Source organism: Apteryx rowi, unplaced genomic scaffold (genome assembly GCF_003343035.1).
Source record: "Apteryx rowi isolate R43461 unplaced genomic scaffold, aptRow1 scaffold_65, whole genome shotgun sequence".
Classification (NCBI taxonomy): domain Eukaryota; kingdom Metazoa; phylum Chordata; class Aves; order Apterygiformes; family Apterygidae; genus Apteryx; species Apteryx rowi.
The window spans coordinates 170,810-192,107 of record NW_020450927.1 but is presented as its reverse complement, the minus strand read 5'-3'; the positions used below and the strand labels follow the sequence as shown (position 1 = coordinate 192,107).

Sequence of the window (21,298 nt, the reverse complement as noted above, 5' to 3'; positions counted from 1 at the left end):
GGCCGCCCCAGCCGTGTCCCCTTCTCTCCGCAGCTGGCGTAGGCCCCGCGGCGGCGGCGGCAGTGCAGGCCCGCGCGGCGGGGGGCTCCGCGGCCGAGACGCGCCGTAAGTAGCCGGGCCGCATCTGTGCGCGGTGCCGTCCTTCAGGGAGGGTATCCGAAAACGGCGAATGCGTCGCGCTCGTTAACCTGAGCTCCGAGCAGAAGTGGGGTTTCGCTGACAGCCGTTAGCCGTGCTCGCTCTGTGCTCTCGTCCCCATCCTCCCTCATCCTACTGCCTGCTTGTTCTATTCAGCGTTGTTCCTGGGTAACAACTGCATAACCTCTTCTTGTCATGAGTCTTGCCTGATGATTTTGCAGTCGTTTTAAAAAAGAACTCATCAAATGCAACCCTAAGGTGTTTTGGATATGAGGGAGTTTCTTAGATGCTGGCAGATCGCATGAAAACATGACTATTCTGTCTACAAAAACAGCTTTTTCCTAGATCAGCCTGAATATCACAAGCATTATCTAAATTCAGGTTGTTACATTATCTCTCTCTCTCTTTCTCTTTCTTTCTGCTATTTTTTCTCCTTTCATCTTGTTGGACTGTTCCTTCCTGCTGTATATGCAATGCACAAAAAAAGGTTCTTTTTTTTTTCCTTTTTTTTCCAGAGGGAAAATAGTTTGTGACCATGTGGCTTAGCTCTGATGTAGACTTGCTGTCCTTATGAAGGTCTCTATTTCCATGTTGTACTGTTTACCACATATGTTGATATAGTCTAATCTCTATTATAGTCTACTATATATTCCACTATCTATATACATTGTGTTTAGTTTGAGATATCCCATACGTGAGCTGACCTTTGTAGATTTTCTGAACCCGAAGCTGCCCAGCTATGCCAGAGCTACTGAGAGACTGCTAGACTGGTTGAAGGTTTTTGTTTGTTTGTTTTTAGTAATTAGGGATGGGAGTGGCTACTCTTCTTTCTGTAGCTTACCCTGTTATAACTTTGGGAACTTTGTTGTTCTCTTTAGCTACTGTCAGACCAAAAAATGAAATAGAACAGAAGCAACTATGTGCTTTTGGGGAGTACGTGGCTGAGATTCTGCCCAAGTATATCCAGCAAGTGCAGGTAGGTGCTGTCCATGGAATCATTCTTGGAAGGGGACAAATGCACTGTTTTTTTGTTAGATGTGAGAAGTTGTTTTGGGGAACACAGATTGTCAGAATTAGATAGAAGTTACCACTATTATTGAGCCTCTTTACTTGATGTCATGTATATGTCTGCTGTGCCATATACTCTCCTTGCTGATGTGTCCTGCTGGATTCAGCGCAGGGTTCAATCCTGTTAGTGTCCATACTAATTTTCTTTCCACTGTTTTCTTTAGGTGACCTGTTTCAATGAGTTGGAGCTTTTGATTCATCCAGATGGGATCATTCCAGTTCTGACCTTCCTTCGAGATCACACCAATGCTCAGTTCAAATCACTGGCTGACTTGACTGCTGTTGATGTCCCATCTCGGCAGTATCGCTTTGAGGTAAGAATTGTTTGTAGGTACAGGACTCCGAAACTCTCGCAAGTGCTGATGACTTTGGATGCTGTTGCAGCTCTGACTACATTCTTTGCTTTCTGACAGTCAGCAAATCCACTCTGAAATGCTGGGTTTTGTTTAACCTGTTGATCGTGGAAACACTACTGTAACGGATACTGCACTACTGTAACTGACACTGCACTGACACACTCAGTTAAATGCATTCCTAGTCTGGCTTTCCCTTTGTGTTTTACTGCAAGTTTCTTTTTTTACCAAAATTTTTAAACACTTTTTTTCTGGATGGGTGTGAATTAGTACTATTCTTTCTTCCAGTTATGCCTGTCAGCTGTCATTGACAGAACCAGACGTGTTTTTCTTTAAATTCTACCAATCTTCTCCTTAACAATTTTCCTTTTCTTAAAAAAAAAAAGATGTAAACCAGCAGAAGATACATAGGACTCATGTGCTGTAGGAGTTTGGTTATGGTTTAGGCTGAAGAGATGTCCTTTCCTTGTCCAGTTTGGGCAGACCATCTTTCAGACGAGAGAAAATCTGAGCAGCATGATGGTAGATTTTTAGTTCCCAACAAGTAGCAAGGATGATGAAAAGTAGCTGATTTATTTCTTCTTCTTGGTCTATCTTGTGATGATAAATTAATGGCAACTGCTGCTCAGAAAACAAAGTAAGGGATGGCAGGTTTACCTTACCTGAATTACCTAATCGGAGGATGTCTGTTGTTTTCAAATATGGCTCTTTGCTTTGCTAATAACAGCTAACAGTTATTAGCTGTTACATTAATAACATAACTTGTGTTAGGCTAAAATACTCAGAGGTGAATAGAGAGTTTCTTAGCTCAGAGGCCTCCAGTCTCTGAAGAAGCTGAAGATTTCTGAATTTAGAATTTTTCTCTCATAAATCAGGATAGTAGAGTAATAGAAATAGTGTGATGAATTCACCTTTTCCAGCTACCTGCATAAAGGCAGTCAAACACACTATGTGATACCTTACAAATGTTTATTTTTTAGTCTGCTTGTAGTATGTTTTTTCCCCACTGGAGGTTTTAATAATCCTCTTAAGCAGATTTTATCAGTATTTTATCACCAGAATGGTTGAAATTTTCCCTGCTATCCAACTTCATTGCTGAAAATTGAGTGGATTTCCTCTTATCTTTCTCCCACTGTATGCTGAGAGTAACTGATAGCTATTTTGTTTGTGATGGATCTCTTCAGTATTATTTTTTTTTAAGATAAGTATCCCTGTTTTTTTGAGCTCTTCTTTAAGTCGTGTTTTCTAAATCTCTCATCCTTTTTATTACACTTCTAAGGGAAAAACAGAGATAAGCTACTGGAGCCTCGGTTATGGGGCGTCTTTTAGCACCCAACTCTGAAGTACTCATGTGATTTTGCTGAAAAAAAGTTGTTTGAAATAGTCTACATGTATCTCTGCTCAGCCAGTACTATACTGTGAAGAGATCTGTAAAGTCTGTACAAGACCAATCTTTTTGTTTTGTTTTGTTTTGCTTCAGATTGTTTACAATCTCCTGTCTTTGCGGTTCAACAGTCGGATCCGTGTGAAGACATATACTGATGAGCTGACACCTATTGATTCGGCAGTGTCTGTGCACAAGGCAGCAAACTGGTATGAAAGAGAGGTGAGTTCCAGTGCGCTTAGTTCTTGGAAGTGGGATCCCAGTGGAGAGAGGCAGTTTTCCTGATTAAACGGATTCCTGGGGCACTGAGGAAGAGAGGGAGAAGTGTTTCACTGGCTGCCTTTGGGAATAGGAGAAGAAAAGTTTTAGATAATCTTTTGAAAGATTTCCTGAATCAGTTGCACAGGAGTTGCACAAAGCCGGGCATGCAACTGAAATTTTTCTGGCATAATACACAAAGGGGTCTTCTTTCTAAATAAGAAGAGCCTTACTTCCAGCACTGTGCTAGAGGACCCCTTTGTTTTCTTGATTGGATTGGCCTCTCTGGATGAGGTGGGGAAGCATAGAGCTGCTAGGAAGATTAAGATAGAGATACATTATCTAATTCAACTTATTTGGCTCCCTTTCATTTAGGTTTGGGACATGTATGGTGTTTTCTTTGCCAACCATCCTGACCTAAGGCGAATTCTCACAGATTATGGGTTTGAGGGCCACCCTTTCCGGAAGGACTTTCCACTCTCTGGTTATGTGGAGGTAGGAGACATGCTGATGTCTAAAATTACAAATCTCTGATACTGTTCTCTGAGTTCTAATACAGAGATGCGATTGCTTTATAATCCTTGGTCTGAAAGGCCCTAAGGATATTTCATGTGTCTGCCTTCCAGAGGAGTTGTGTGTACCTCTAGCCTGGAAATTTTGAAGTCCTCACAAAGTATCATCCATAACAAGGGAGCCTAAGGCCGGAGACATTGAGCAAATTTCATCTGCTGTATACAAGCATAAGGGAATTGTCATGCAGAGAAAACTCTTCTGCTTTTAGTGTCTCATCTGGAAGATTAAGCTTTCCTTTGAAAAGCTGGAGATTCCCAGAGGCTTAAAGGACTGAGCTGATCTTTATGCAGCTGTAACTCCACATTGTGGAGTGTTTGTAGGCCAGTGCCTAGATTATAAAACTCTTGAGTTGCACTGACTTTTGCTGTCTATCAAATTTTTACCTCTGTATGTTAATCACGAGTGCAATAAGTGTGTTTGGTCTCTGCCCAGTCCAAATGACAACCTTGCAGAAGCACTCATATATGGTGCAGTTCTAAGACTGAGTTGAGTCTCAGGAGAAAGTGAGGTGCTGCGGGGCAGCAGAGGGTTTTAAGAGAACAGAAATAGCAGGGAATGCTGTGAGTGAGGATCATGCAGCATCTCCTGAGATGTGGTTTGGCGATCTGGACTGGCACAATGAGGACAAATCAAACCTGTCAGAAGTGTTTGGTACTAACCTACACTTCACTCAGGTCTTCTTTTTGCCCCATGTTCTGAGCTTTACGTAAAGAACACAAACTGAAACCAAAGAAACTGCGGAGGTAAAGATTCATGAGAGTGGTACCCAGGTGTGCCACAGGGATGGGCCACAGGTTTTCAGTGGCTCAAGAGAACTTGGTCATATGACAAACTGAACATGTTATTCCCGGTGGACTGCATATGAACTGTAACCTGGGCACTCCTACCTCAGGGTGGTTAGCCAGGACGCCTGGGATATGTGGTAACAAAGATGAAGGTTTTCCTGGAGCGTTCAGAGGCCATGGTGGCATCTGGAGGGTTTGGGTTTTTTTTTCCAATACTGGGGAGGATTGAAACTGTGGCAGAGACTTGTGGCCAATGTATGGCACAAGAACTGGGAGAGCCTGTTCTGGAGGGTGGTCTGGGAGCATGTCATAACTGGGTACAGCTAATGGTAGAGCTGCTCAGGCTGGGGACTGTATGATAACAACTGGCCTGTGTCCTTTGCACTGTTACAGGTGCGGTATGATGATGAGGTGAAACGGGTGGTGGCAGAACCTGTGGAGCTGTCTCAGGAATTTCGGAAGTTTGATCTGAATAGTCCTTGGGAGACATTTCCTGCCTATCGTGCAGCTCCAGAAACCCTGAAAATAGAAGCAGGAGCCAAGAAAGAAGATGCAAAGTAGTAGCAGAAGGGAGAATATGTGTGGTACTATCCTTTCTGTTCTACCATAGTATTTATAATAATAAAAGTTGATATGACATTCTTGCCTGTCATGTTGATATGACTTTCTTGCCTGTCATGGTTGCATAAATCATGTTGTTTTGAACTAGCTGAAGAGCACAGGATGAGGAGTGGCAATTTACAATCCTGACAGTCCAATTGGTAGATGTTTATCTCCTGCTTTGAGTCACAAGACACTGGATTTGTGTCTTTTTGGCTTGCAAATTGAAAAGAGTCCAGGCATTTCCTGTGGTTAGGATACTTTAGATACACTGCTTCTAGCTGTTCCTGCAGACGTAAATCATAACGTGAGCTCTCACCAGTGCAAACTCTAGGAGCCTGTGCTGAAACAGCTGTGGAGCTTAAGTGGATGGACAGCAGTATCTCAGCTCTGAGACGGGTGCTGGGAAGACGGTGCTGGGAAGACCGTAATAATGTAGCAAACAGGCAGAGCTTTTGTAAATGGTTCTAATACAGCTGCTATTAGGACAGCACAAGTAGGTGGATGCAGACCAAAACAACTGTGGCAATGTCTGCATTGTTTCGTTGGGAATTAGGTCAGCGTCTGTTCTGCTGGCACAAGGAGGAGCTGCAGGTAACCTCTCGCATGCCACTCCTTCACACTGGCGTTTTTTTCAGAATCTAGTGATCTTTACTTTCTCCAGCCTCTTCTGATCATACTTTTTCCTGCAGTCAGAAACATCTCCCCTCCCTCTAAGGATTTAAAGTCTTTTTGTCGCTATTCCAAATCTTTTGAGTTCTATGATATAATAGCATTATCTTTGTTCTTGTGGAAAATCTCAACTCTCCAAAAAAGGTGGAGAAATATTGTAGTTTCAGTTGACCCATCACCTGTTTGAACAAGATTACATGATAGCAGTCATCAGTTAATAATGTCACCTTGTCTCTAGTCCAGAAAATGCATGATGCAGCTGTGTGTCAGAAAGCTGACTGCCTTCATTAAGGTGTGAAAATTATCATATATGAGACTTCATAAAATAGTTCACCAACTGTTTGTAGAGATCCTCTAAATCATCACAGCACCACTTATGGCTTTTTAAATTAAAAGATGATTAATTAAAAAAAGGGGTTGGGGGAGGTTAGAGGTTTGGGATGAAGGAAGGGATAGGACAATAAGAAATTCAAATAAAGGAAGAAAAAAGAAAAAGGGCAGTTAACCAGTTTGACTAGAATGTGATTTGTTTGCAGGAACAAAATCCCAGAGCTGAACTGTATGGTAAGAATCAACTTTTATGTTTGTTTGTTTCCACCCTAGCCTTGTAAGCCTGGACCTGCTAAATATTTTTTTCCCCCTTAATTTGTTTCAGATTGCTGTGGCTGGCAATACTTGATATGTTACTCAGAGCAACATTTTCCACTTAAAACCAATAGCATTTGCCACTCTCCTTAAAAGTTATAGCTCTTTATGGGAAGGAGAAGGGAACACGGAAATTAACAGAAGTTTTAGATTTTATACAATTCCTAGCTCCGCTTCAGGTCTGCCTGCTCCATCAGTTGAGCTGATTAAGTAGGAAATGTACTTTTAGTCATTCCTACATGTTCCACAGCTGGTTCTGTTTTCTGGTGCACTGGTTCTTCCTGCATGCCAATGCCTCTTGCTCAAGAGAGAAAAGTTCCTGGCATCATTTCTGTTACTGTGAAAATGCTTTATAAAGCACATTCTCCCCCTACGTTCTCCCTCCCCCATCCCAGGTTGCTTGAGGCACTATACCAAGATTCATGGTCTGCATATCATAAAAATATGTATTTCTCACTGTGATAAGCCAGAAGACTGATGGTAGCTGGAACAGAAGGAAAACTGCCATTTAAACATAATATGTGTGCAGAGGGTGAATTTGATTGACATGACAGAGAGAAATGTTAGACACAATGCCATGTCAAGTTAAACAAAGTGCAAGGTTTGCTAAAGAATGGTGGGTACTCAAGTGTGAGTAGTCAGCCCTGTGGGACAGGCATTGGATCCAGCAGGTCTTTTATATGCAGAATAATTGCTAATGGACCCCAATCTCTTGTCATTAGAGAAGTCTGGGAGTTTACAAAGAGCATAATTTACTCACCCAGACATTCTCCCAGGAGACTAGGGGCCAAACAACTTTGCAAAGTATTGCCAGTGTTGGCACACTACCTCCAGAGCCCCTGCTTCTGTGCCCCAAGAGTTGTCCTTGCCTACAGTGCCTGCCCCCTCTGGGTTCCTAGTGGTTGGTGGGCACTCGCTTCATGCCAGCCAAGGCTGTTGTCAGCTCAGTCAAAGCACAAAGTTGTCTTCCAAATCCTCCATCCCTGCCTGGCCCACACTGTCAGCCTCCATGAGCCTGGGTTGGATTCCCCAAATGTAGGAGGACAATGAATGAGATACGTACCTGCTGTAGCTGACTCACAGCTACATTATTTGGAAGAGACATTTCCTGATACTGCAGGGTCTAGTACACCTTACATAATGATTCACAGACAGCATGTTGAGCTACCCCAGCTGAGTGTGTTTTGCTGGAGTTTTCCAGAACTCTGGCATTTATCCCTGCAGCTGGGCCAGCAGGTTCCTCTCCCAGAGGATGTGGCTATTGACAGTGTTAGAGCAGCCACCAGCGTTGGGGCTACTCTGTCTGCACAGGCCCTTACAATCTACAGTCAAAATCCAGATGAGGATTTCAGATGGACCTCGAACTCCTGCAGAGTAGAGATTATGGCACTGCTGAAGGACAGGCTAGGCGCCAGTGTGCTCAGTATGATGTGTACCACTGCATCCCATTACATCCTCTCCAAGTTGTGTGAGGCCTATGGGGAGGCCTCTGTGTACAGGTGCAATGGGACAGGGTCCCCTCTGTCACTGCCGCGCAGCCTGTTACTGCTTCAAGCAGTGGATCTGGCTCACAGACTGAAAGAAAAAGACAAGGAAGCCATTTGCTTAAGGGCCAACAGCCCCATACCTGTAAAATATCAGCATCATGGTGGAGGCCCTGCCTAGTTACAGACAGTGCTTCCCTCCTACTTCCCTCAAGCACTTCTTTCTTCTTTGCCTCTTGTGACTCAAACCGCCCCTTCCCTGTGACAAATATATCTACTTCTTCCCCTCTTTTTAACCTCCCTCTCCCCCTCATCCTCCTCCCCTCAGCATCTGCTAGATAGGCCCAGGCTGGGGACTGTGAGCTCCAAAGTTCTGGGTCAGACATGTGAATCAAGGGGTTTCTCCAGTTTTACAAGCACTGCCCTAGACCATATATGTTTCTAAGCACAACCTGTGTGGGTACCTGTGGCAGGATGCCTGTCCTAGCATGCAGCTGTAATCTGCAATGGAAAAAGGAAGCAGCAGCAATCTACAGTGTCGAGAGAATGTGTAACTTCAACTGTACAGTCACCTCTATGTATGTGTTTAAAATTGAAAATCACAGAGATCCAAACAGGGTAAAGAAGTAAAAAGTCTGTACAAACAAAATAATGATGAACAGGGGCACTAAATAAGCCAAAAAGCAGACATGAGTTATGAGGTCTATAATGTAAGAACCAGAGGACTCAAACACCTTCACACATTGTCCCTACATTCTTCCCAGCAGATGCTGCCACTTATGACCCCAGCAACATAGTATTAAGGTGGCTGATACCTCACTAGTCTCTTCCTCTGATGTTTCCTCGCTCTGTTGCACTCTCTCCTGTCCTGGGCAAAGCTTCAGCTACCTGGAAAAAAGTTTGGATCAACATTCAAAAAGCTCTTGCAGATTTTGATTCTGCAGATCTTGTTCTCCTTTCCCATCTTCCTACTTCAAGAACTCATAGTGGAAATGACTCAGCTGGTTAAGGTGCCCCTGCAGAAACATTGTCTGATGTGACATCACTTTGAAACTGCTTCTACAACAGACGGTATGACCAGAGGGTGTGTGGAGGGGGCAGGATTGTGCACACTCAGCTGTGAATACCTGGTAAAGACAAAAATCCCTTAGGAGGAGCAGGTGCACCACCTAACATTGCACATGCAGGGACAATGTGCAGCTGTCAGAAACCCAGACTTGTTTCTGTGCACAACTCCCAAATAATTACTGCTGCTTTACAAACAAGTAAGGCTTAGGGTACATTTATGAACACTCTCCAATCACCTTTCTGTGTGGGATAGTGAGAGATGCAGCAATTCTGCAAAATTCCCCCAGCTCAAGGCAACATCTGTCACTAATGTTCGTCTTCTGACTGCTGCTGCATCAGTCACCTAAGCACAATTTGTGTGCCTCCTCTCTTCTCCCTCACCAGCACAGGTATCTTCCTTTCGATATGTTAGTTGCATGCTGTTCCTCGGAAATATTCTTGTTAATAAAGTCAAATGTGGTCCTTGCAGATGTTGGCCAAAATCCTAGTCTCCTCCTTTGGCACGTGCTACAAAACCCCGAAGATGCATTCTAAAGAGAGGCTGTGTCATGGCCCCCATCAGATGCAGGCTTTTTGCAATGTGACTTCTAGACAGGGTCATGTGTACACCGTGGATTGTCAGGGGACTCTGGCACAAAACAGAAGGCACATCAATCTCACTACACAGAGGTCATCAGAGTCTGCCTCTTGAGTAGCATATTATTCACAGTTCAATAAAAGATATCTCATCTTGAAGAAGGGAATGTAACTAAAGCAGAAGTAGCAGAAAATAATCAAAGCTGACAGAAGGTAGCTTCACTTTAAGCTAGCCAAGGCTATGACAGAAACACAGCTCTTGTTTCAATCCAAACTGAGGACAGGGTTGTCTCCAGATTTTGAGGGCCTCAAAATCCAATCTCCCCCCCACCCCCTTGATAAATATCTGCATCTCTTTCCTATGAGCTGCTGTTCTTCATGGCTGGTGTTAGTCCACATATTGCCAGGTATAGCTACCTGGAAGCTTTAGAAGATTTGTTACTTTGCACATCATTGACAACTTACTAACTGGTACATCATCCCTACCCTCAATAAAATATCTAGTGACAGTAGTCGCTGCAAACTTGCATCCTCTAACCTGCTGAGAAAGGTGAGTGTCTCAGCTCCACCACATGTCTTTTTAATCAGAAGACAGACTTCTTTCCCTAAAGGACAGCTTTAACCTGACAGAGATGGTATAACTACTTATTTGTATAACCCTAGCAGCCAAGAACCTGTTGGTGAGCCCATGACAATACTGTGCCGTACACAGTAGAAATACAGAACAGCTTGAGTGGGGACTAGGCACTAATAAAAATGCAAAGATGTGTAGATCATCAGTTTGATCATTATTTCTTTGCATTAGTAGATATTATTTTGTTTGTTTAGACTTTTTACTTTGTTACCTTGTTTGGGTCTCTGATTTGCAATTTTAAACACATACACAGAGATGTAGATTTCTGCTGCTTCCGTTTTCCATTGCAGATTACAGCTGTATGCTAGGACAGATACCTGCTGTGAAAGGAGTAATATGAAGTTTTGTCTATATAATTCACAACACCTATGGCAGACCATGCTCACTGTGACCCAGAAGTCTTGTCCCAGCAGAGGATGATAAGGTGCTAAAGCCTGACTGGCTCTGATCCTTGCTGTTTGCTAGGTCATTATATTAAGTTCTCTCTCCAGGAGGTTTGTTACCGAACTGAACAAATGACATCTGCCTGCTTGTACATTTTGGCTGCTGCTGCCCCACGATGAATCCACACAGACTGCCAGCCTTATCCTTTTGTGTCATTTCAGGACTGCTTTCAGGTTTTCAAACTCAGTAAAAGGGAAAACTGAAAATGAAGTCAAGGAGCTGAGTAGAAGTGTCAGGGAGATGGGATGGAGACACTGTGTAGAGGGGGAAGGAACTGGGAGGTCCACCCACTCTTCAGAGGCGTTAAAGTGTTCAGTGAAATTTCTTGCAACTAATAACTTTCTTTAATATATTGCAGTGAAAAAATTATCCTGTGGAAGAAGAGCTTGAACAATTCTGCCAAAAACTTCACAACTAAGTCTTCAAGTTTCCAAAATATTATGGAAAATATTCTTCGGGGACAGCAAGTTCAATTGCAAGCCCTTCCCAGGGCTGGAACCAGAAATAGAGAAAGGTGGATCTGTTCCAACAGAGGCTGCTGGGATCAGAAGAAGCAAGGAAAGAGAGCACAGCAAACAGCTCGCACTTCACACATTATCTGCAGAGTGAGTGTGAACCACTGCCGGGCACAGCTACCATGGCCCATGTGCAGCTCAAAGCCTGGCTGATCCTGTATGCACTTGCTGGATTCCAGAGGCTGACAGGTAGGAAGGACATCTGTTAGTGATGTGGCTTCTTGGCTAGGCAAATGCTTGTGCAATTCCAGTGGTGCTACATTTTGCTTGCTTCTTCAAATACAGTCAGATGCATCAGCAAGCTGTGCTGACATAGGCAGCTCTGGGTTTGAGAGCATATTAACTGGAGTCCCAGCTGGGTTCTGCTCTTAATGAGGAAAAGAAATAAGGAATTTATCTCCATAGAGTTTTGAGGATGCCTTACTCCGAGTACATGCTGCTTACTTGTTCCCTGAATGTCTTACTTCCCTTTACAGTCTGTGCTAATGTCTTACCCTTCAGTCACAAACGATTACTAGCTGCACTACCTCCTACGGTGTGCCCAGGTGTTCAGTGCGGGAGACGCTTATGCCCACTTGCAAGATGAAGACCTGTGCTACTTTTGTTGGCAGGGGGAGAGTTTTCTCGGGTCTTTGCTGAAAAAGTCTGCCTCTGCAATAATGTTTGTGGATTTTCTAGATGATTTTCGAAAAAAACCTGTTGAATGGTAAAAAAAGTAAGGAATCATCCTCCCATGTCCAAAGGACATTTATGTTATTATTTTAAAACATTATTTGTTATGTCTTGTTTTATTTTTGCATTACTTTCTTCAAAAAAGTCTAAGACTGCATATATTTATGAGACAATTTCAGTAAGTTTTAATAAGAGCAGTTTGGTGGCTTTCAACAAATTCATTGACTTTGCATCCAATTAGATGTCTTTCAGTAGCGGTATCTGTGAACTTAGCTACAGGAGGGTGAAATGTGGATCAGTTAGCTGAGAGAGAAGCCCAGAAGTTTCGGAGGAAGTAATATTTTTACCTGAGCTATAAGCCTGAATAGCACATCCACAGCACAGGAGGAAACAGCAGCTAGTAACCCAGCTCACACTCCAGAAAATGCAGCTGGCTTAGATCAGGGAGCCTGCAGCTGTGCAGAGAAACAAACCTCCTTAGTCAGAGGGGAGAGCAGTGCACTCCTTCAGGCAGCTTGCACATCTCCCTGAAAAGCTTTAATCGAGAATGGAAAGTTGGAAGTGGATTGGTAGTAGTCACCACACACATACACAATTAAACCTTATTTTTTCTATAAGCACCTCCTGACATTAACTCTCGAATACATATTTTTTCTCCCTTTCTTATATTAGAAAAAGCCTTTATAAATACAAAAATGTAAAAAAAAAAATGTGTCAGAGAGCTTACTATTTCTTGCCAGCCTTCTCCTTTCTGCTGCATCAGTCCTTATGCCCAGAGCCAGTCTGTGATTCAGACTGGCTGCCTATGGGCCTCTGTTTCATCTCTCCTGGCCTGAAGGATGAGCCTCTAACAGGTAGAAGAGGGTCTTGGTTACATGACTACACTGATAACACCGAAAAGGGAGGGGTTACAGCCTCCCTCTCAGGGTCCTGGACTGACACTGCTTTTTTTTCTTTAAACTGAGAAAGAAATTATATATAAAGGCAAAATAAATGCACAAAGTTAGAGTAGAAGTTTTAGAAGAATTAGTAAATGAAAACTGAAGAATTCTTATGATTAATATGACTCATATTAATAAACTCCCATTCCTCTGACCCAGTAACAATTTTTCCCCAGTTTAAGTGGTGTCAGGCAGCCCAGAAAGGAATTAGCAGGACATAAGAGCAGCCGTACTGGATCTGAACCGATTTTCATTAGCCTACTACTCTGTCTCTGTCAGTGGCCAGTTGCAGATGCTTAGGGAACAGGTATAAAACCAGGATAAGCATCAAATAATAAAACCACCAAAAGTTCTCATAGCTTCCAGGCACCCAGGGCAGCATTACCTTCTCCTAGAAAAACTAGAAAGCAACGAAAAACACCAGTCGAAGATCCTACTCTAACCAGCCCTCAGCATGAGGGGCTTCCTCGCTGTCTAGCAAAGCAGGTGCCTTCGCTCCCATACGCTTTAGCTCTGTAAGCGGGCAGGCTCAGCATCCCCCACACTTACACTTGCCCCCATTAACCCTTCTGCTTCTCTTACAGATCCTGTTTTGTTCATCAAAAATCTCGTGGTCAGCATCTGCCATATTTGGCAAACTATGAGCGGCAGCTCAAAAATGTTGAGGACGTGACTGACAAGTGAATAACAATAATAAACAAGGGCTGAGCTCGTGCACTCCCAAACTCTGTCTAATGTTTTCCAGATGAGCATCTTTACAGCGAGGATGGTGCCGGGGCAAACGTAGTTCATCGCAGGCCGGAGGACGCCGCCGTGCTGTTAGAGGTCGCCTGCGGGCCGAGGCACCGCTCCCGCCTGCCGCTCCCGCCCAGCCGGCGCAGAGGAACTCCCATGCGCCGCGTGTTTGCATCGCTGCCGGGGCCTGGAAAGCACCGCAGCGATTATCTAATCACATCTGCACTCGCCCTGCCGAAGCAGGGGTGCAGCCCAGCGAGGCTCTGTCCCCGCAGGCCTTGCTGGGAGGGTCCCTGAGCGCCAAGGTGACACCCCCGCCAGGCACCCGCTGCTGCTGCCCTGCCGCCCGGGCGCCGCTCCCCCCTCGGAGGGGGCTGATCCCGGGAAGGGCCGCAGACCTGCGATGCCCCCGGCCGCACTGCCCCGTGCCCCGCACCCTGCTGGCGGCGGTGAGGCTGCCAGGAGCTTGGGGCTGCCCGCCGGGCCGCTTTGCCGCCTGTCGTGCCTCTGGCCGCCTCGCTGGGCTGCCTGCCGCCCCCCCAGGACCTGCCCAAAGGGAAGGCGAGATGCAGGGCAGAAGGGGTTTGGAACTGGCAGGGACGGGCTCGGGTAGGATGAGGAGGGTCCTGGGCAGCAAGTCGAGAGCGTCCCTCTCTCAGTCCAACCCAAGGTTTGTCAGAGTTGCGGGTGGCCTCCCGTCTCTGTGAAGCTTTGTGCTGGCCTTCCCGTTAGCGAGCTGCTCTTCTCTTCCAGATGCTCTGGGCAGGGCTGGAGATTGAGGCCAACATGATGGTCCAGCTGCGGGATGAAGAGCTGGCCTCCCTGCGCCCAGCACGGCGGTTCCTCTGGATTTTAGAGAATGAAGTTCCCAAAACACCAACAGAGATTGAGCAGCAACTGAAATATTATTCACTGACTGATACCCCTTTACCTGTAACGGAGTTTGACCATCTCCTTTTCACCAGTGTTTACTGTGCCTATCAGATTCGCTCCATTCAGGGTCTGGATAAAAATCTCTGGATCAGTCTTTTCTCACAGCTAGTTGATGAAATCTTTCGCGATCTCTGCAAGGGGTTTTGCCCTGCAAATTCCACCCTCCTCTTGGCTTCCTGGCCTTGGAAGGAGAAGCCGCTACATTTAGCATCGCTAAAGCAATTCTATCATTCCAACCTGGCCAGGACCAAGAGAGCCACTTAGTAAGAGAAACTGCCCTAGCAAAGGACACATGTGAGTTCAGCTGCAAGCTCAGTTGTTTTCAGTGCTGGCAACCATTCCACATGATGCGGGACACTGTGCAAGTGCAGCACCCCTTCTTGGTACGGCTTTCTGCACTGTGCTGCCAACCTTCTGGGGATTTATCCATAGGCTTTCATTTTTAAATGAAATAGGACAAAGCTGCAAAGTGTATTTCACCCTTTCATCTGTGCTGCTGAAGTGGGCTGTGCTGAGGGGGCCCGGTTCTTTAGAAGTGTTACCCAGCTCGATCCCTGATGCTTAATAGGGGGATGTCCTGGCATTGTTTTTTCCAGGGTGTTGACACTGGCATACCAGTTGAATTCATCCTCGATTATTCAGTTTTGCCTCCTTATATTCATTCCATGGTTTCAGCTGAATGCAGCATTTTTTTCTTCTCTCCAGGAACCAACTGAGTAGACGCTGTTGTGTTTCACCGTAAAGGTGATGTATTTAATTTCAGATTTCTGTTCATGTGGCATCACATTTTATGTGTCTACAGTAATTTACCATATTGTGTGTTCATTTTCCTTAACAACAAAAAAAAACAACTCCCCCCACCCCCACCAAATGTATGTATTCTGTGAAGCTTTCTGGTATACATATATCACATTTACATATATATACTGCTTTGTATCAGTTATAAGTTTGGAATACACTTCCTTATATCTCATTTAAATTCCTAAGGATCATGACCTAGTTATTGCAACTGCAGATTTTACCTCTTCTGTGAAGTCTTTTTGTACAGCTATGGCACTTTACAAGCCCAGTATAATAAATACACAATCTCTATCCTCAAAAACAGGAATGTAATTTTTTTGTAGAAAGAGAGCATTTACATTTCTCTGTCTTACACACTGTAGTGCAAAATTAAGTGAATGTAATTAACTACCCAGGAGAGTTTTGATTTTTTGTTTATTTCTATTGGGTTTCCTGCTGCCATTATAGGTACATTAAATTTGAACATGCAGTCCCTGCACTTAGGTGAGAGAGATAATACCCTTTGTGTCAATATACTTTTAATTTTCCAGGCTCAACAAAAGAGAACTGTATCACATTCAAAGTGGGAACTGCTACCTTTTGACCTAGTTTAGTTTTCTCCATGTCATTGTTACCCAACAGATGGAGAGGAGAAACAGGGAAACAGGAATGAGAAGCCTGGAAGCAAGGTGTCACAGAGAATGGTTTTAGAGGTCAATTAGGACTGTAACAGGAGAAGATGGATTTATACAGTTTGTAAGGCATATTTTTTCCAAAGGATGTAGGGATTAAGATTAGTGTTTTATTTAAATTCTAACTTCAAGACAGCTAGGGTAACACTTCAGTGGTCTTCCAGTTTTATGCTTTTTTTGGTACACCTTCAATTAAGACCCTTCACACTTTACCTGAATATGTCCTCAGTCTTTAATGTCTAGGATATGCAGGGGTGATGGAGGTAGGGAGTGACTGCAACCAAGTTCAGCTTGAGAAGAGAACTTGACTAAAAGGCTGGGTTGGGATGGCACCAGTTCATGAAAATATTGTCTTGCTAGAGAATATAAAGTCTGAGCTATGTGAATGTCTGGATAAAGGTGAGGCTTTGGCTTGGTGATTCAAAGACAAATGTACTGCTTTGAATTCAGGATTTCATTAGGGTCATTTTAGGGGCTTTGTTGTTTATTGAGCAGATGATTATAAATTAAACTCAAGTGCTATCACAAAGCTTCATGCACATTTAAGCTGGGGTACTTTTGCAGTTATGTTTGGGAGACAAACCATGGCTCAGCTGAGCATCGAGCCCAGCTCAAACAGACCAGTGCACTGATCACACAGCTACAATGAAACTGCCAATCTACTGGTCTCCCATTACTCACCTCAGCCTATTAGGCTATGGCTATCTCCTGCCCTGCAGGAATATAGTGCCACATCAGTCCCCCTACAGCAGCTCTAGGGCTCCAAGGAATACAGTTTGATAGGAAACCACTGGAACACAGGTGCTGAAAGTATCACTTAATGGTATCTTTGATCCCATTTTGGTTAGGTCAGCAGTATGGTGTGAGGCAGATTAGCCATACCCTTGCATTCAAGGCGATCATTGCTGGGGAGTATAAATGCCACTGCAGTCAATACTGCCACTGCATGGCATACTACTCATGCTTATAAATCATGAGCCTGCTCCTGACACAAAAATTAGGAGATTAGAAAACACATGTTGTCTTCCTTTTACTTACCTTGTTTCTGAGATTTCAAAGGTTGGTCAGTTCATAGACTTGGGCCTTCCTCCTTTACAAGGGCTAGAAGTGTGATTTTTGTTTATTTTAAAATTTATTACTATTTTCATTAAATGGAAGCTGAGATTCTCAAACACAGCTTCTTGACTTCAGCAACTTCAGATTAAGAAAAGCATTGTGTGAAACTTGCAATAAAATCATAAAAGGTACCAACACTTCACACACACATCTGATCTTGCATAGAATACACAGACAGACGGACTCAGTAATATATACCACAGCTCGTATAACCACCATGTTTCTTTTTCTCCTGAATTGGTACCTCAGGCATTTACAAGCACACAGTTCTCACAGGTAATAACAAATTCAAATCTCAGCAAATCTTATGTTTTTTCTTTTGTATTTTTATTACATTCATTTGCATTACATTTGTTACCTCCCCAGATATGCAAAGAAAGTCTTGCTTTCTGGATGCTAGGGATCTGCAGTAACATTACTTTCTGATCCTCAGCATCTAACTACAGTGCCCCACCCCTGTCCCCAAAACTACCACATGCTTTATGCTTAAATCAAACACCAACACGAGACACACACATACATCCTGTAAAGACCTTTCTATGGATGAATGACAGATACAGCAACAGCCCTGCAGCCAGGGCACAAGCGTGCGGCTTAAGGAAAACACTGGACACATGTTAGCATGCTCAAAGTAGAGGATGATACCTGAACAGGAGCTACACCCAAGTACATGGCACCTTGGCTTCTCTTAATGCTCCTTTCACATCTGCATTTAACTTTCTGACCTTTGGGGTGAGCTGGCACCCGGAAGCCGCTTTGACTGAGCCTCTGAATAGATCAGGAAGCCCGTGAAGGTGATGTACTTGCCATGGTTGCTGTAGGCACCATAGCCATCGTGCTGATGGCTGTAGAGCCAGACAGTGTCCCCATATTGCAGGGGCAGCATGATACTCTGGCTCTGCATCTCTCGCCTCTTGGAGTGGTTGTCATCATAGATCATGGCCTGCACCTCATTGTGGTTCTTCATAAGTTTCACTGACATGGTCTTAAAGGGCATTTTGCCAATGGTGAAGGAGAAATAATATGCACCAGGTATACGGCATGAGAAGATGCCACTGGAAGAATTAAAATCTTTTCCAATATTCACAAACTCTGTGTCAAATGTGATTGGTTCATGCTGGGTTTGCTTGTTATCTGTCCCCTGGAGACTTTGTGAGCGAGCAACAGAAAATGCAGAGCGAGGGTCTTGCTCCCTGTTTGGTTGATCAGATAACATGCGTCGCTGTGAAGCCTCATTCTGCTCTCCTGGAAGTTGCTGAATGGTGTGATGGAGTGGCCCTAGCTCCTGAGAGCTCAGAGCATTCTGGAAGAAGGCAGAAGTGTCTGGATAGATTAAATAGCCATTGAAAGTTGTATAGGGGCCCACATTGCTGTAAAGAGCATACTTGGGGTCTCCATGTAAACGCAGCCAGACTGTGTCACCGTAGTCAAGCTGCAGCATGGCACTCTGGCTGGCTACCTTCCGTTCTTTGCGGTGATGTTCATCGTACACAATCACTTGCACCTCATTCTTGTTTCTCATCAGCATGACAGACAAATTTTTCTTCGGGTGTTTCCCAACAGTGAAGGAGAAGTAATAGGCTCCAGGGATCCGACACCGGAACAACCCCGTCTTCGGATCAAAGTCATTGCCAATGTTCACATACACTTTATCAAATGTAATGACCATCTCAGAGCTCCCTTCCATGCTGCTGGTTCTGGCTACAGAGAAAGCAGAGCGGAATTCAGTACTGGTGTCTGCTGGGAAGCTGTCTGTAGGCAGAAAAAGCACACACCAGAGGAAGCCAAACAGGAGCTGAACCTTCAGAGTCATCATTGTATCTGAAAGGAAAAGGAAGCACATTTTACCAGGAATCCCATTAATTTCCAGCTCATACACCAGCTGAGACCCAGACATGAATCTTGCAAAATAGACATCAAGGTCTATGTCAAGCACTGAGAAGTTTCCAGTGCATTCTCTGATCAGTGTTTGGGACCATATCTCAGTTTAGATCGCAGCACCTTTTTGAAATTTCCTCACTGATAGCTGGACCTTTTTGTCCTGTACTTATAAAAGAAAGAAAATTATCTCCTTTGACATCCTGGCTATCTTATAGTTTGTCAGCAGAGAACTGCATTGCTCACAATGCAGAGGGATCTCAGAGCTTGCTGGGACTCTGCCAGAGCTCCCTTTTGTGAAACTTTTGTTCATAAGACCAAGGAAGAAACAAAGCCCTACACAGGACCTGCATTATGCAACTGAGATGCAGCTGAAGGGCAGGGAAAAGAGGACATATGCTCTAGAGATTCCCATGCAGATGTCACTGACTGGCACTGCACTAGCTGTTTCACATGGTGTAGAAGCTGGAAGCCAACAAAGTTGGTAGGCCCCATTATTCAGACAGACTGATGGCTTTTAACGAGCTTCACTGTGAATCTGTGAAGGGTGTAGAGAAACTGGGGGCAGAGGGATTGTTTAGGGAGGAAGGATGAAAATGAAGAAAGTAAATGAAATGAAAAAACTAAGGAAAAGATAGGTAAAAGGCAAGTCTTCCAAAGTACAGAAGGAACTGAAATACTAGAAAAGGGGAAACAACTCACTATCCGCAGAATAGACCAAAGAGAAAAATCTTCTTTGACCCTTAAAAAGGAGGGATATATTAGGAGCTAATGGGATTTTTCGCCTCCAGTTTCTGTGATTTTCTGGAGTAAGGCCAAAAATCATCTCTTAGTGCTTTCAGGCTGAAAACAAAACTGCCAGTCATTCCAGTGAGAAGCTTCTCTCTCTGTCACCTCTCTGCGCTTATTAAAATATCATTCAGGCTGGGAGGCAACTGCCTGGTTTGCAGTCTACCCCATCTGTCACCCTAGAACTGGTGCCTTGCCAGCCAGCAAACAATGAATTCACAGGCCAGCAGAACAGGAGTAAAACACGCTACTTATTGGGGGAGGGGTGAAGATAAATCCTGAATTACAAAGGATAAAGGGGCAAGCTTTTGAAAGAACTGGGATGACCTAGTAATAGAAGTAAAGCAGATGGAATCCACATAGACTGTGAGATGGCAATGGGACCCCATTTTGGCAAGATGTGCTAGCTAGAATAACTCATTAGCAGGAATTCAGTTTGACCTACAGTCCTTGTTCCATGATACTTGAGATTAAAACTTTAAATTTGAAATGAGAATGAATTAAATTCTCACCTAATTACATGAAAAGGACATACCAGCAAAGATAAAAAGACATATCCATCCATGTCCTGATTTTACATTAGATCACTTCTCTCACAAACATCTCAGTATTTTCCTCCCTGCTCCTGACATGCTTTTCCTGACTCAAAATGTTTCTCCTGAACACATCCATTGGACCTCACGGGTTGCATCGAAGGGTGCTGAGATAGCTGGCCAATGCCATAGCCAGGCTGCTGTATCATCTTTGAAGGGCTGTGGAGATCAAGGGAGGTGCCTGGTGACTGGAGAGAGGCAAATGTTGCACCCATCTTCAGAAAGTGCAAGCAAGACAATCTGAGAAACTAATGGCTGGTTAGCCTCACTTTGGTCCCTGGGAATATCATAGAGCAGGTCTTGGTACATCCAAGCCTGGGTTCAGTGTGGGACACAAAGATGATTAAGGGACTGGGAACAGTCAGCAGGGATTGCCCAAGGGTAAATCATGCCTAACCAAACCGATTGCCTTCTGTGATAAAATGACTATACCTGTGAAAAGAGCAGTGGATGCTATTCACCCTTTAGCAAGGCTTTTGATACAGTCCTCCAAAGTGTTTCTGTATCCAAATTGGGATGTTATAATCTAGGTAGATGGTCTACTAGATGGGTAAAAAGCTGGCTGGGTGGTCAGGCTCAAAGCGTCATGGTTAAACGGTTTGTTTTAGATATCCTCTTTAATATTTTTTATCAGAGACATGGAGGAGACAGAATGCCCATTCATCAGTGTCAGATGACACCAAACTGGGGCAGTGAGAGGAGGCAGTCAACAAACTTGGGGCTACAGCTGCTATTCAGATGGACCTAGACAGGCTGGAGGAATAGGCCACCAGAAACCTTATGAAATTCATCAAGGACAAATGCAAAGCCTTGCACCTTGGATGGACGCACCCCCTGCACTGGTATAGGCTGGGGACTCACTGGCTGGGGAGTAGCTCTGCTGAAAAGGTCTCTAGGACCTGGGGATCCTAGAGAACAACAGGTTATATATGAGTCAGTGGTGTGCCTTGGAAGTGATGTAGGCTAACAACA

At 44.2% G+C, this 21,298-nt stretch overlaps 3 protein-coding genes across 3 annotated transcripts; 2 read left to right on the top strand and 1 right to left on the bottom strand.

The window, feature by feature from the left end:
* Window positions 1–5: 5 nt before the first annotated feature.
* NDUFS3 (NADH:ubiquinone oxidoreductase core subunit S3) lies at window positions 6–5,203 on the top strand (the record flags this gene model as incomplete). Its single annotated transcript, XM_026084767.1, has 6 exons — window positions 6–105; window positions 1,017–1,114; window positions 1,371–1,520; window positions 3,040–3,165; window positions 3,577–3,696; window positions 4,953–5,203. Coding segments are annotated over 6 exons (762 nt in total), but the record flags the coding sequence as incomplete, so codon positions are not given.
* A 5,842-nt stretch (window positions 5,204–11,045) lies between these two features.
* Window positions 11,046–15,563, top strand: FAM180B (family with sequence similarity 180 member B). The gene is made up of 3 exons (XM_026084787.1): window positions 11,046–11,386; window positions 13,556–13,635; window positions 14,299–15,563. Exons 1-3 carry the CDS (start codon window positions 11,320–11,322, stop codon window positions 14,740–14,742), a joined length of 591 nt encoding a protein of 196 aa, XP_025940572.1. The 5' UTR covers window positions 11,046–11,319; the 3' UTR covers window positions 14,743–15,563.
* Window positions 15,564–17,381: 1,818 nt separating this feature from the next.
* C1QTNF4 (C1q and TNF related 4) lies at window positions 17,382–18,884 on the bottom strand. Its single transcript, XM_026084722.1, has 2 exons — window positions 18,382–18,884; window positions 17,382–18,303 (listed from the first exon to the last, which is right to left on the bottom strand). Exons 1-2 carry the CDS (start codon window positions 18,880–18,882, stop codon window positions 17,779–17,781), a joined length of 1,026 nt encoding a protein of 341 aa, XP_025940507.1. The 5' UTR covers window positions 18,883–18,884; the 3' UTR covers window positions 17,382–17,778.
* Between the last annotated feature and the right edge of the window lie 2,414 nt (window positions 18,885–21,298).

Excerpts from the sequence above, each read along its gene's own strand:
- C1QTNF4 (XM_026084722.1), bottom strand. The coding sequence starts at position 18,882 with ATGATGACTCTGAAGGTTCAGCTCCTGTTTGGCTTCCTCTGGTGTGTG. Across the intron at positions 18,304-18,381 it reads TAATCTATCCAGACACTTCT|AATGAGGCTTCACAGCGACG; the intron begins GCCTTCTTCCAG and ends CCAGGAGAGCAG.
- FAM180B (XM_026084787.1), top strand. The coding sequence starts at position 11,320 with ATGGCCCATGTGCAGCTCAAAGCCTGGCTGATCCTGTATGCACTTGCT. Across the intron at positions 11,387-13,555 it reads TGGATTCCAGAGGCTGACAG|ATGAGCATCTTTACAGCGAG; the intron begins GTAGGAAGGACA and ends AATGTTTTCCAG. Across the intron at positions 13,636-14,298 it reads ACGCCGCCGTGCTGTTAGAG|ATGCTCTGGGCAGGGCTGGA; the intron begins GTCGCCTGCGGG and ends CTTCTCTTCCAG.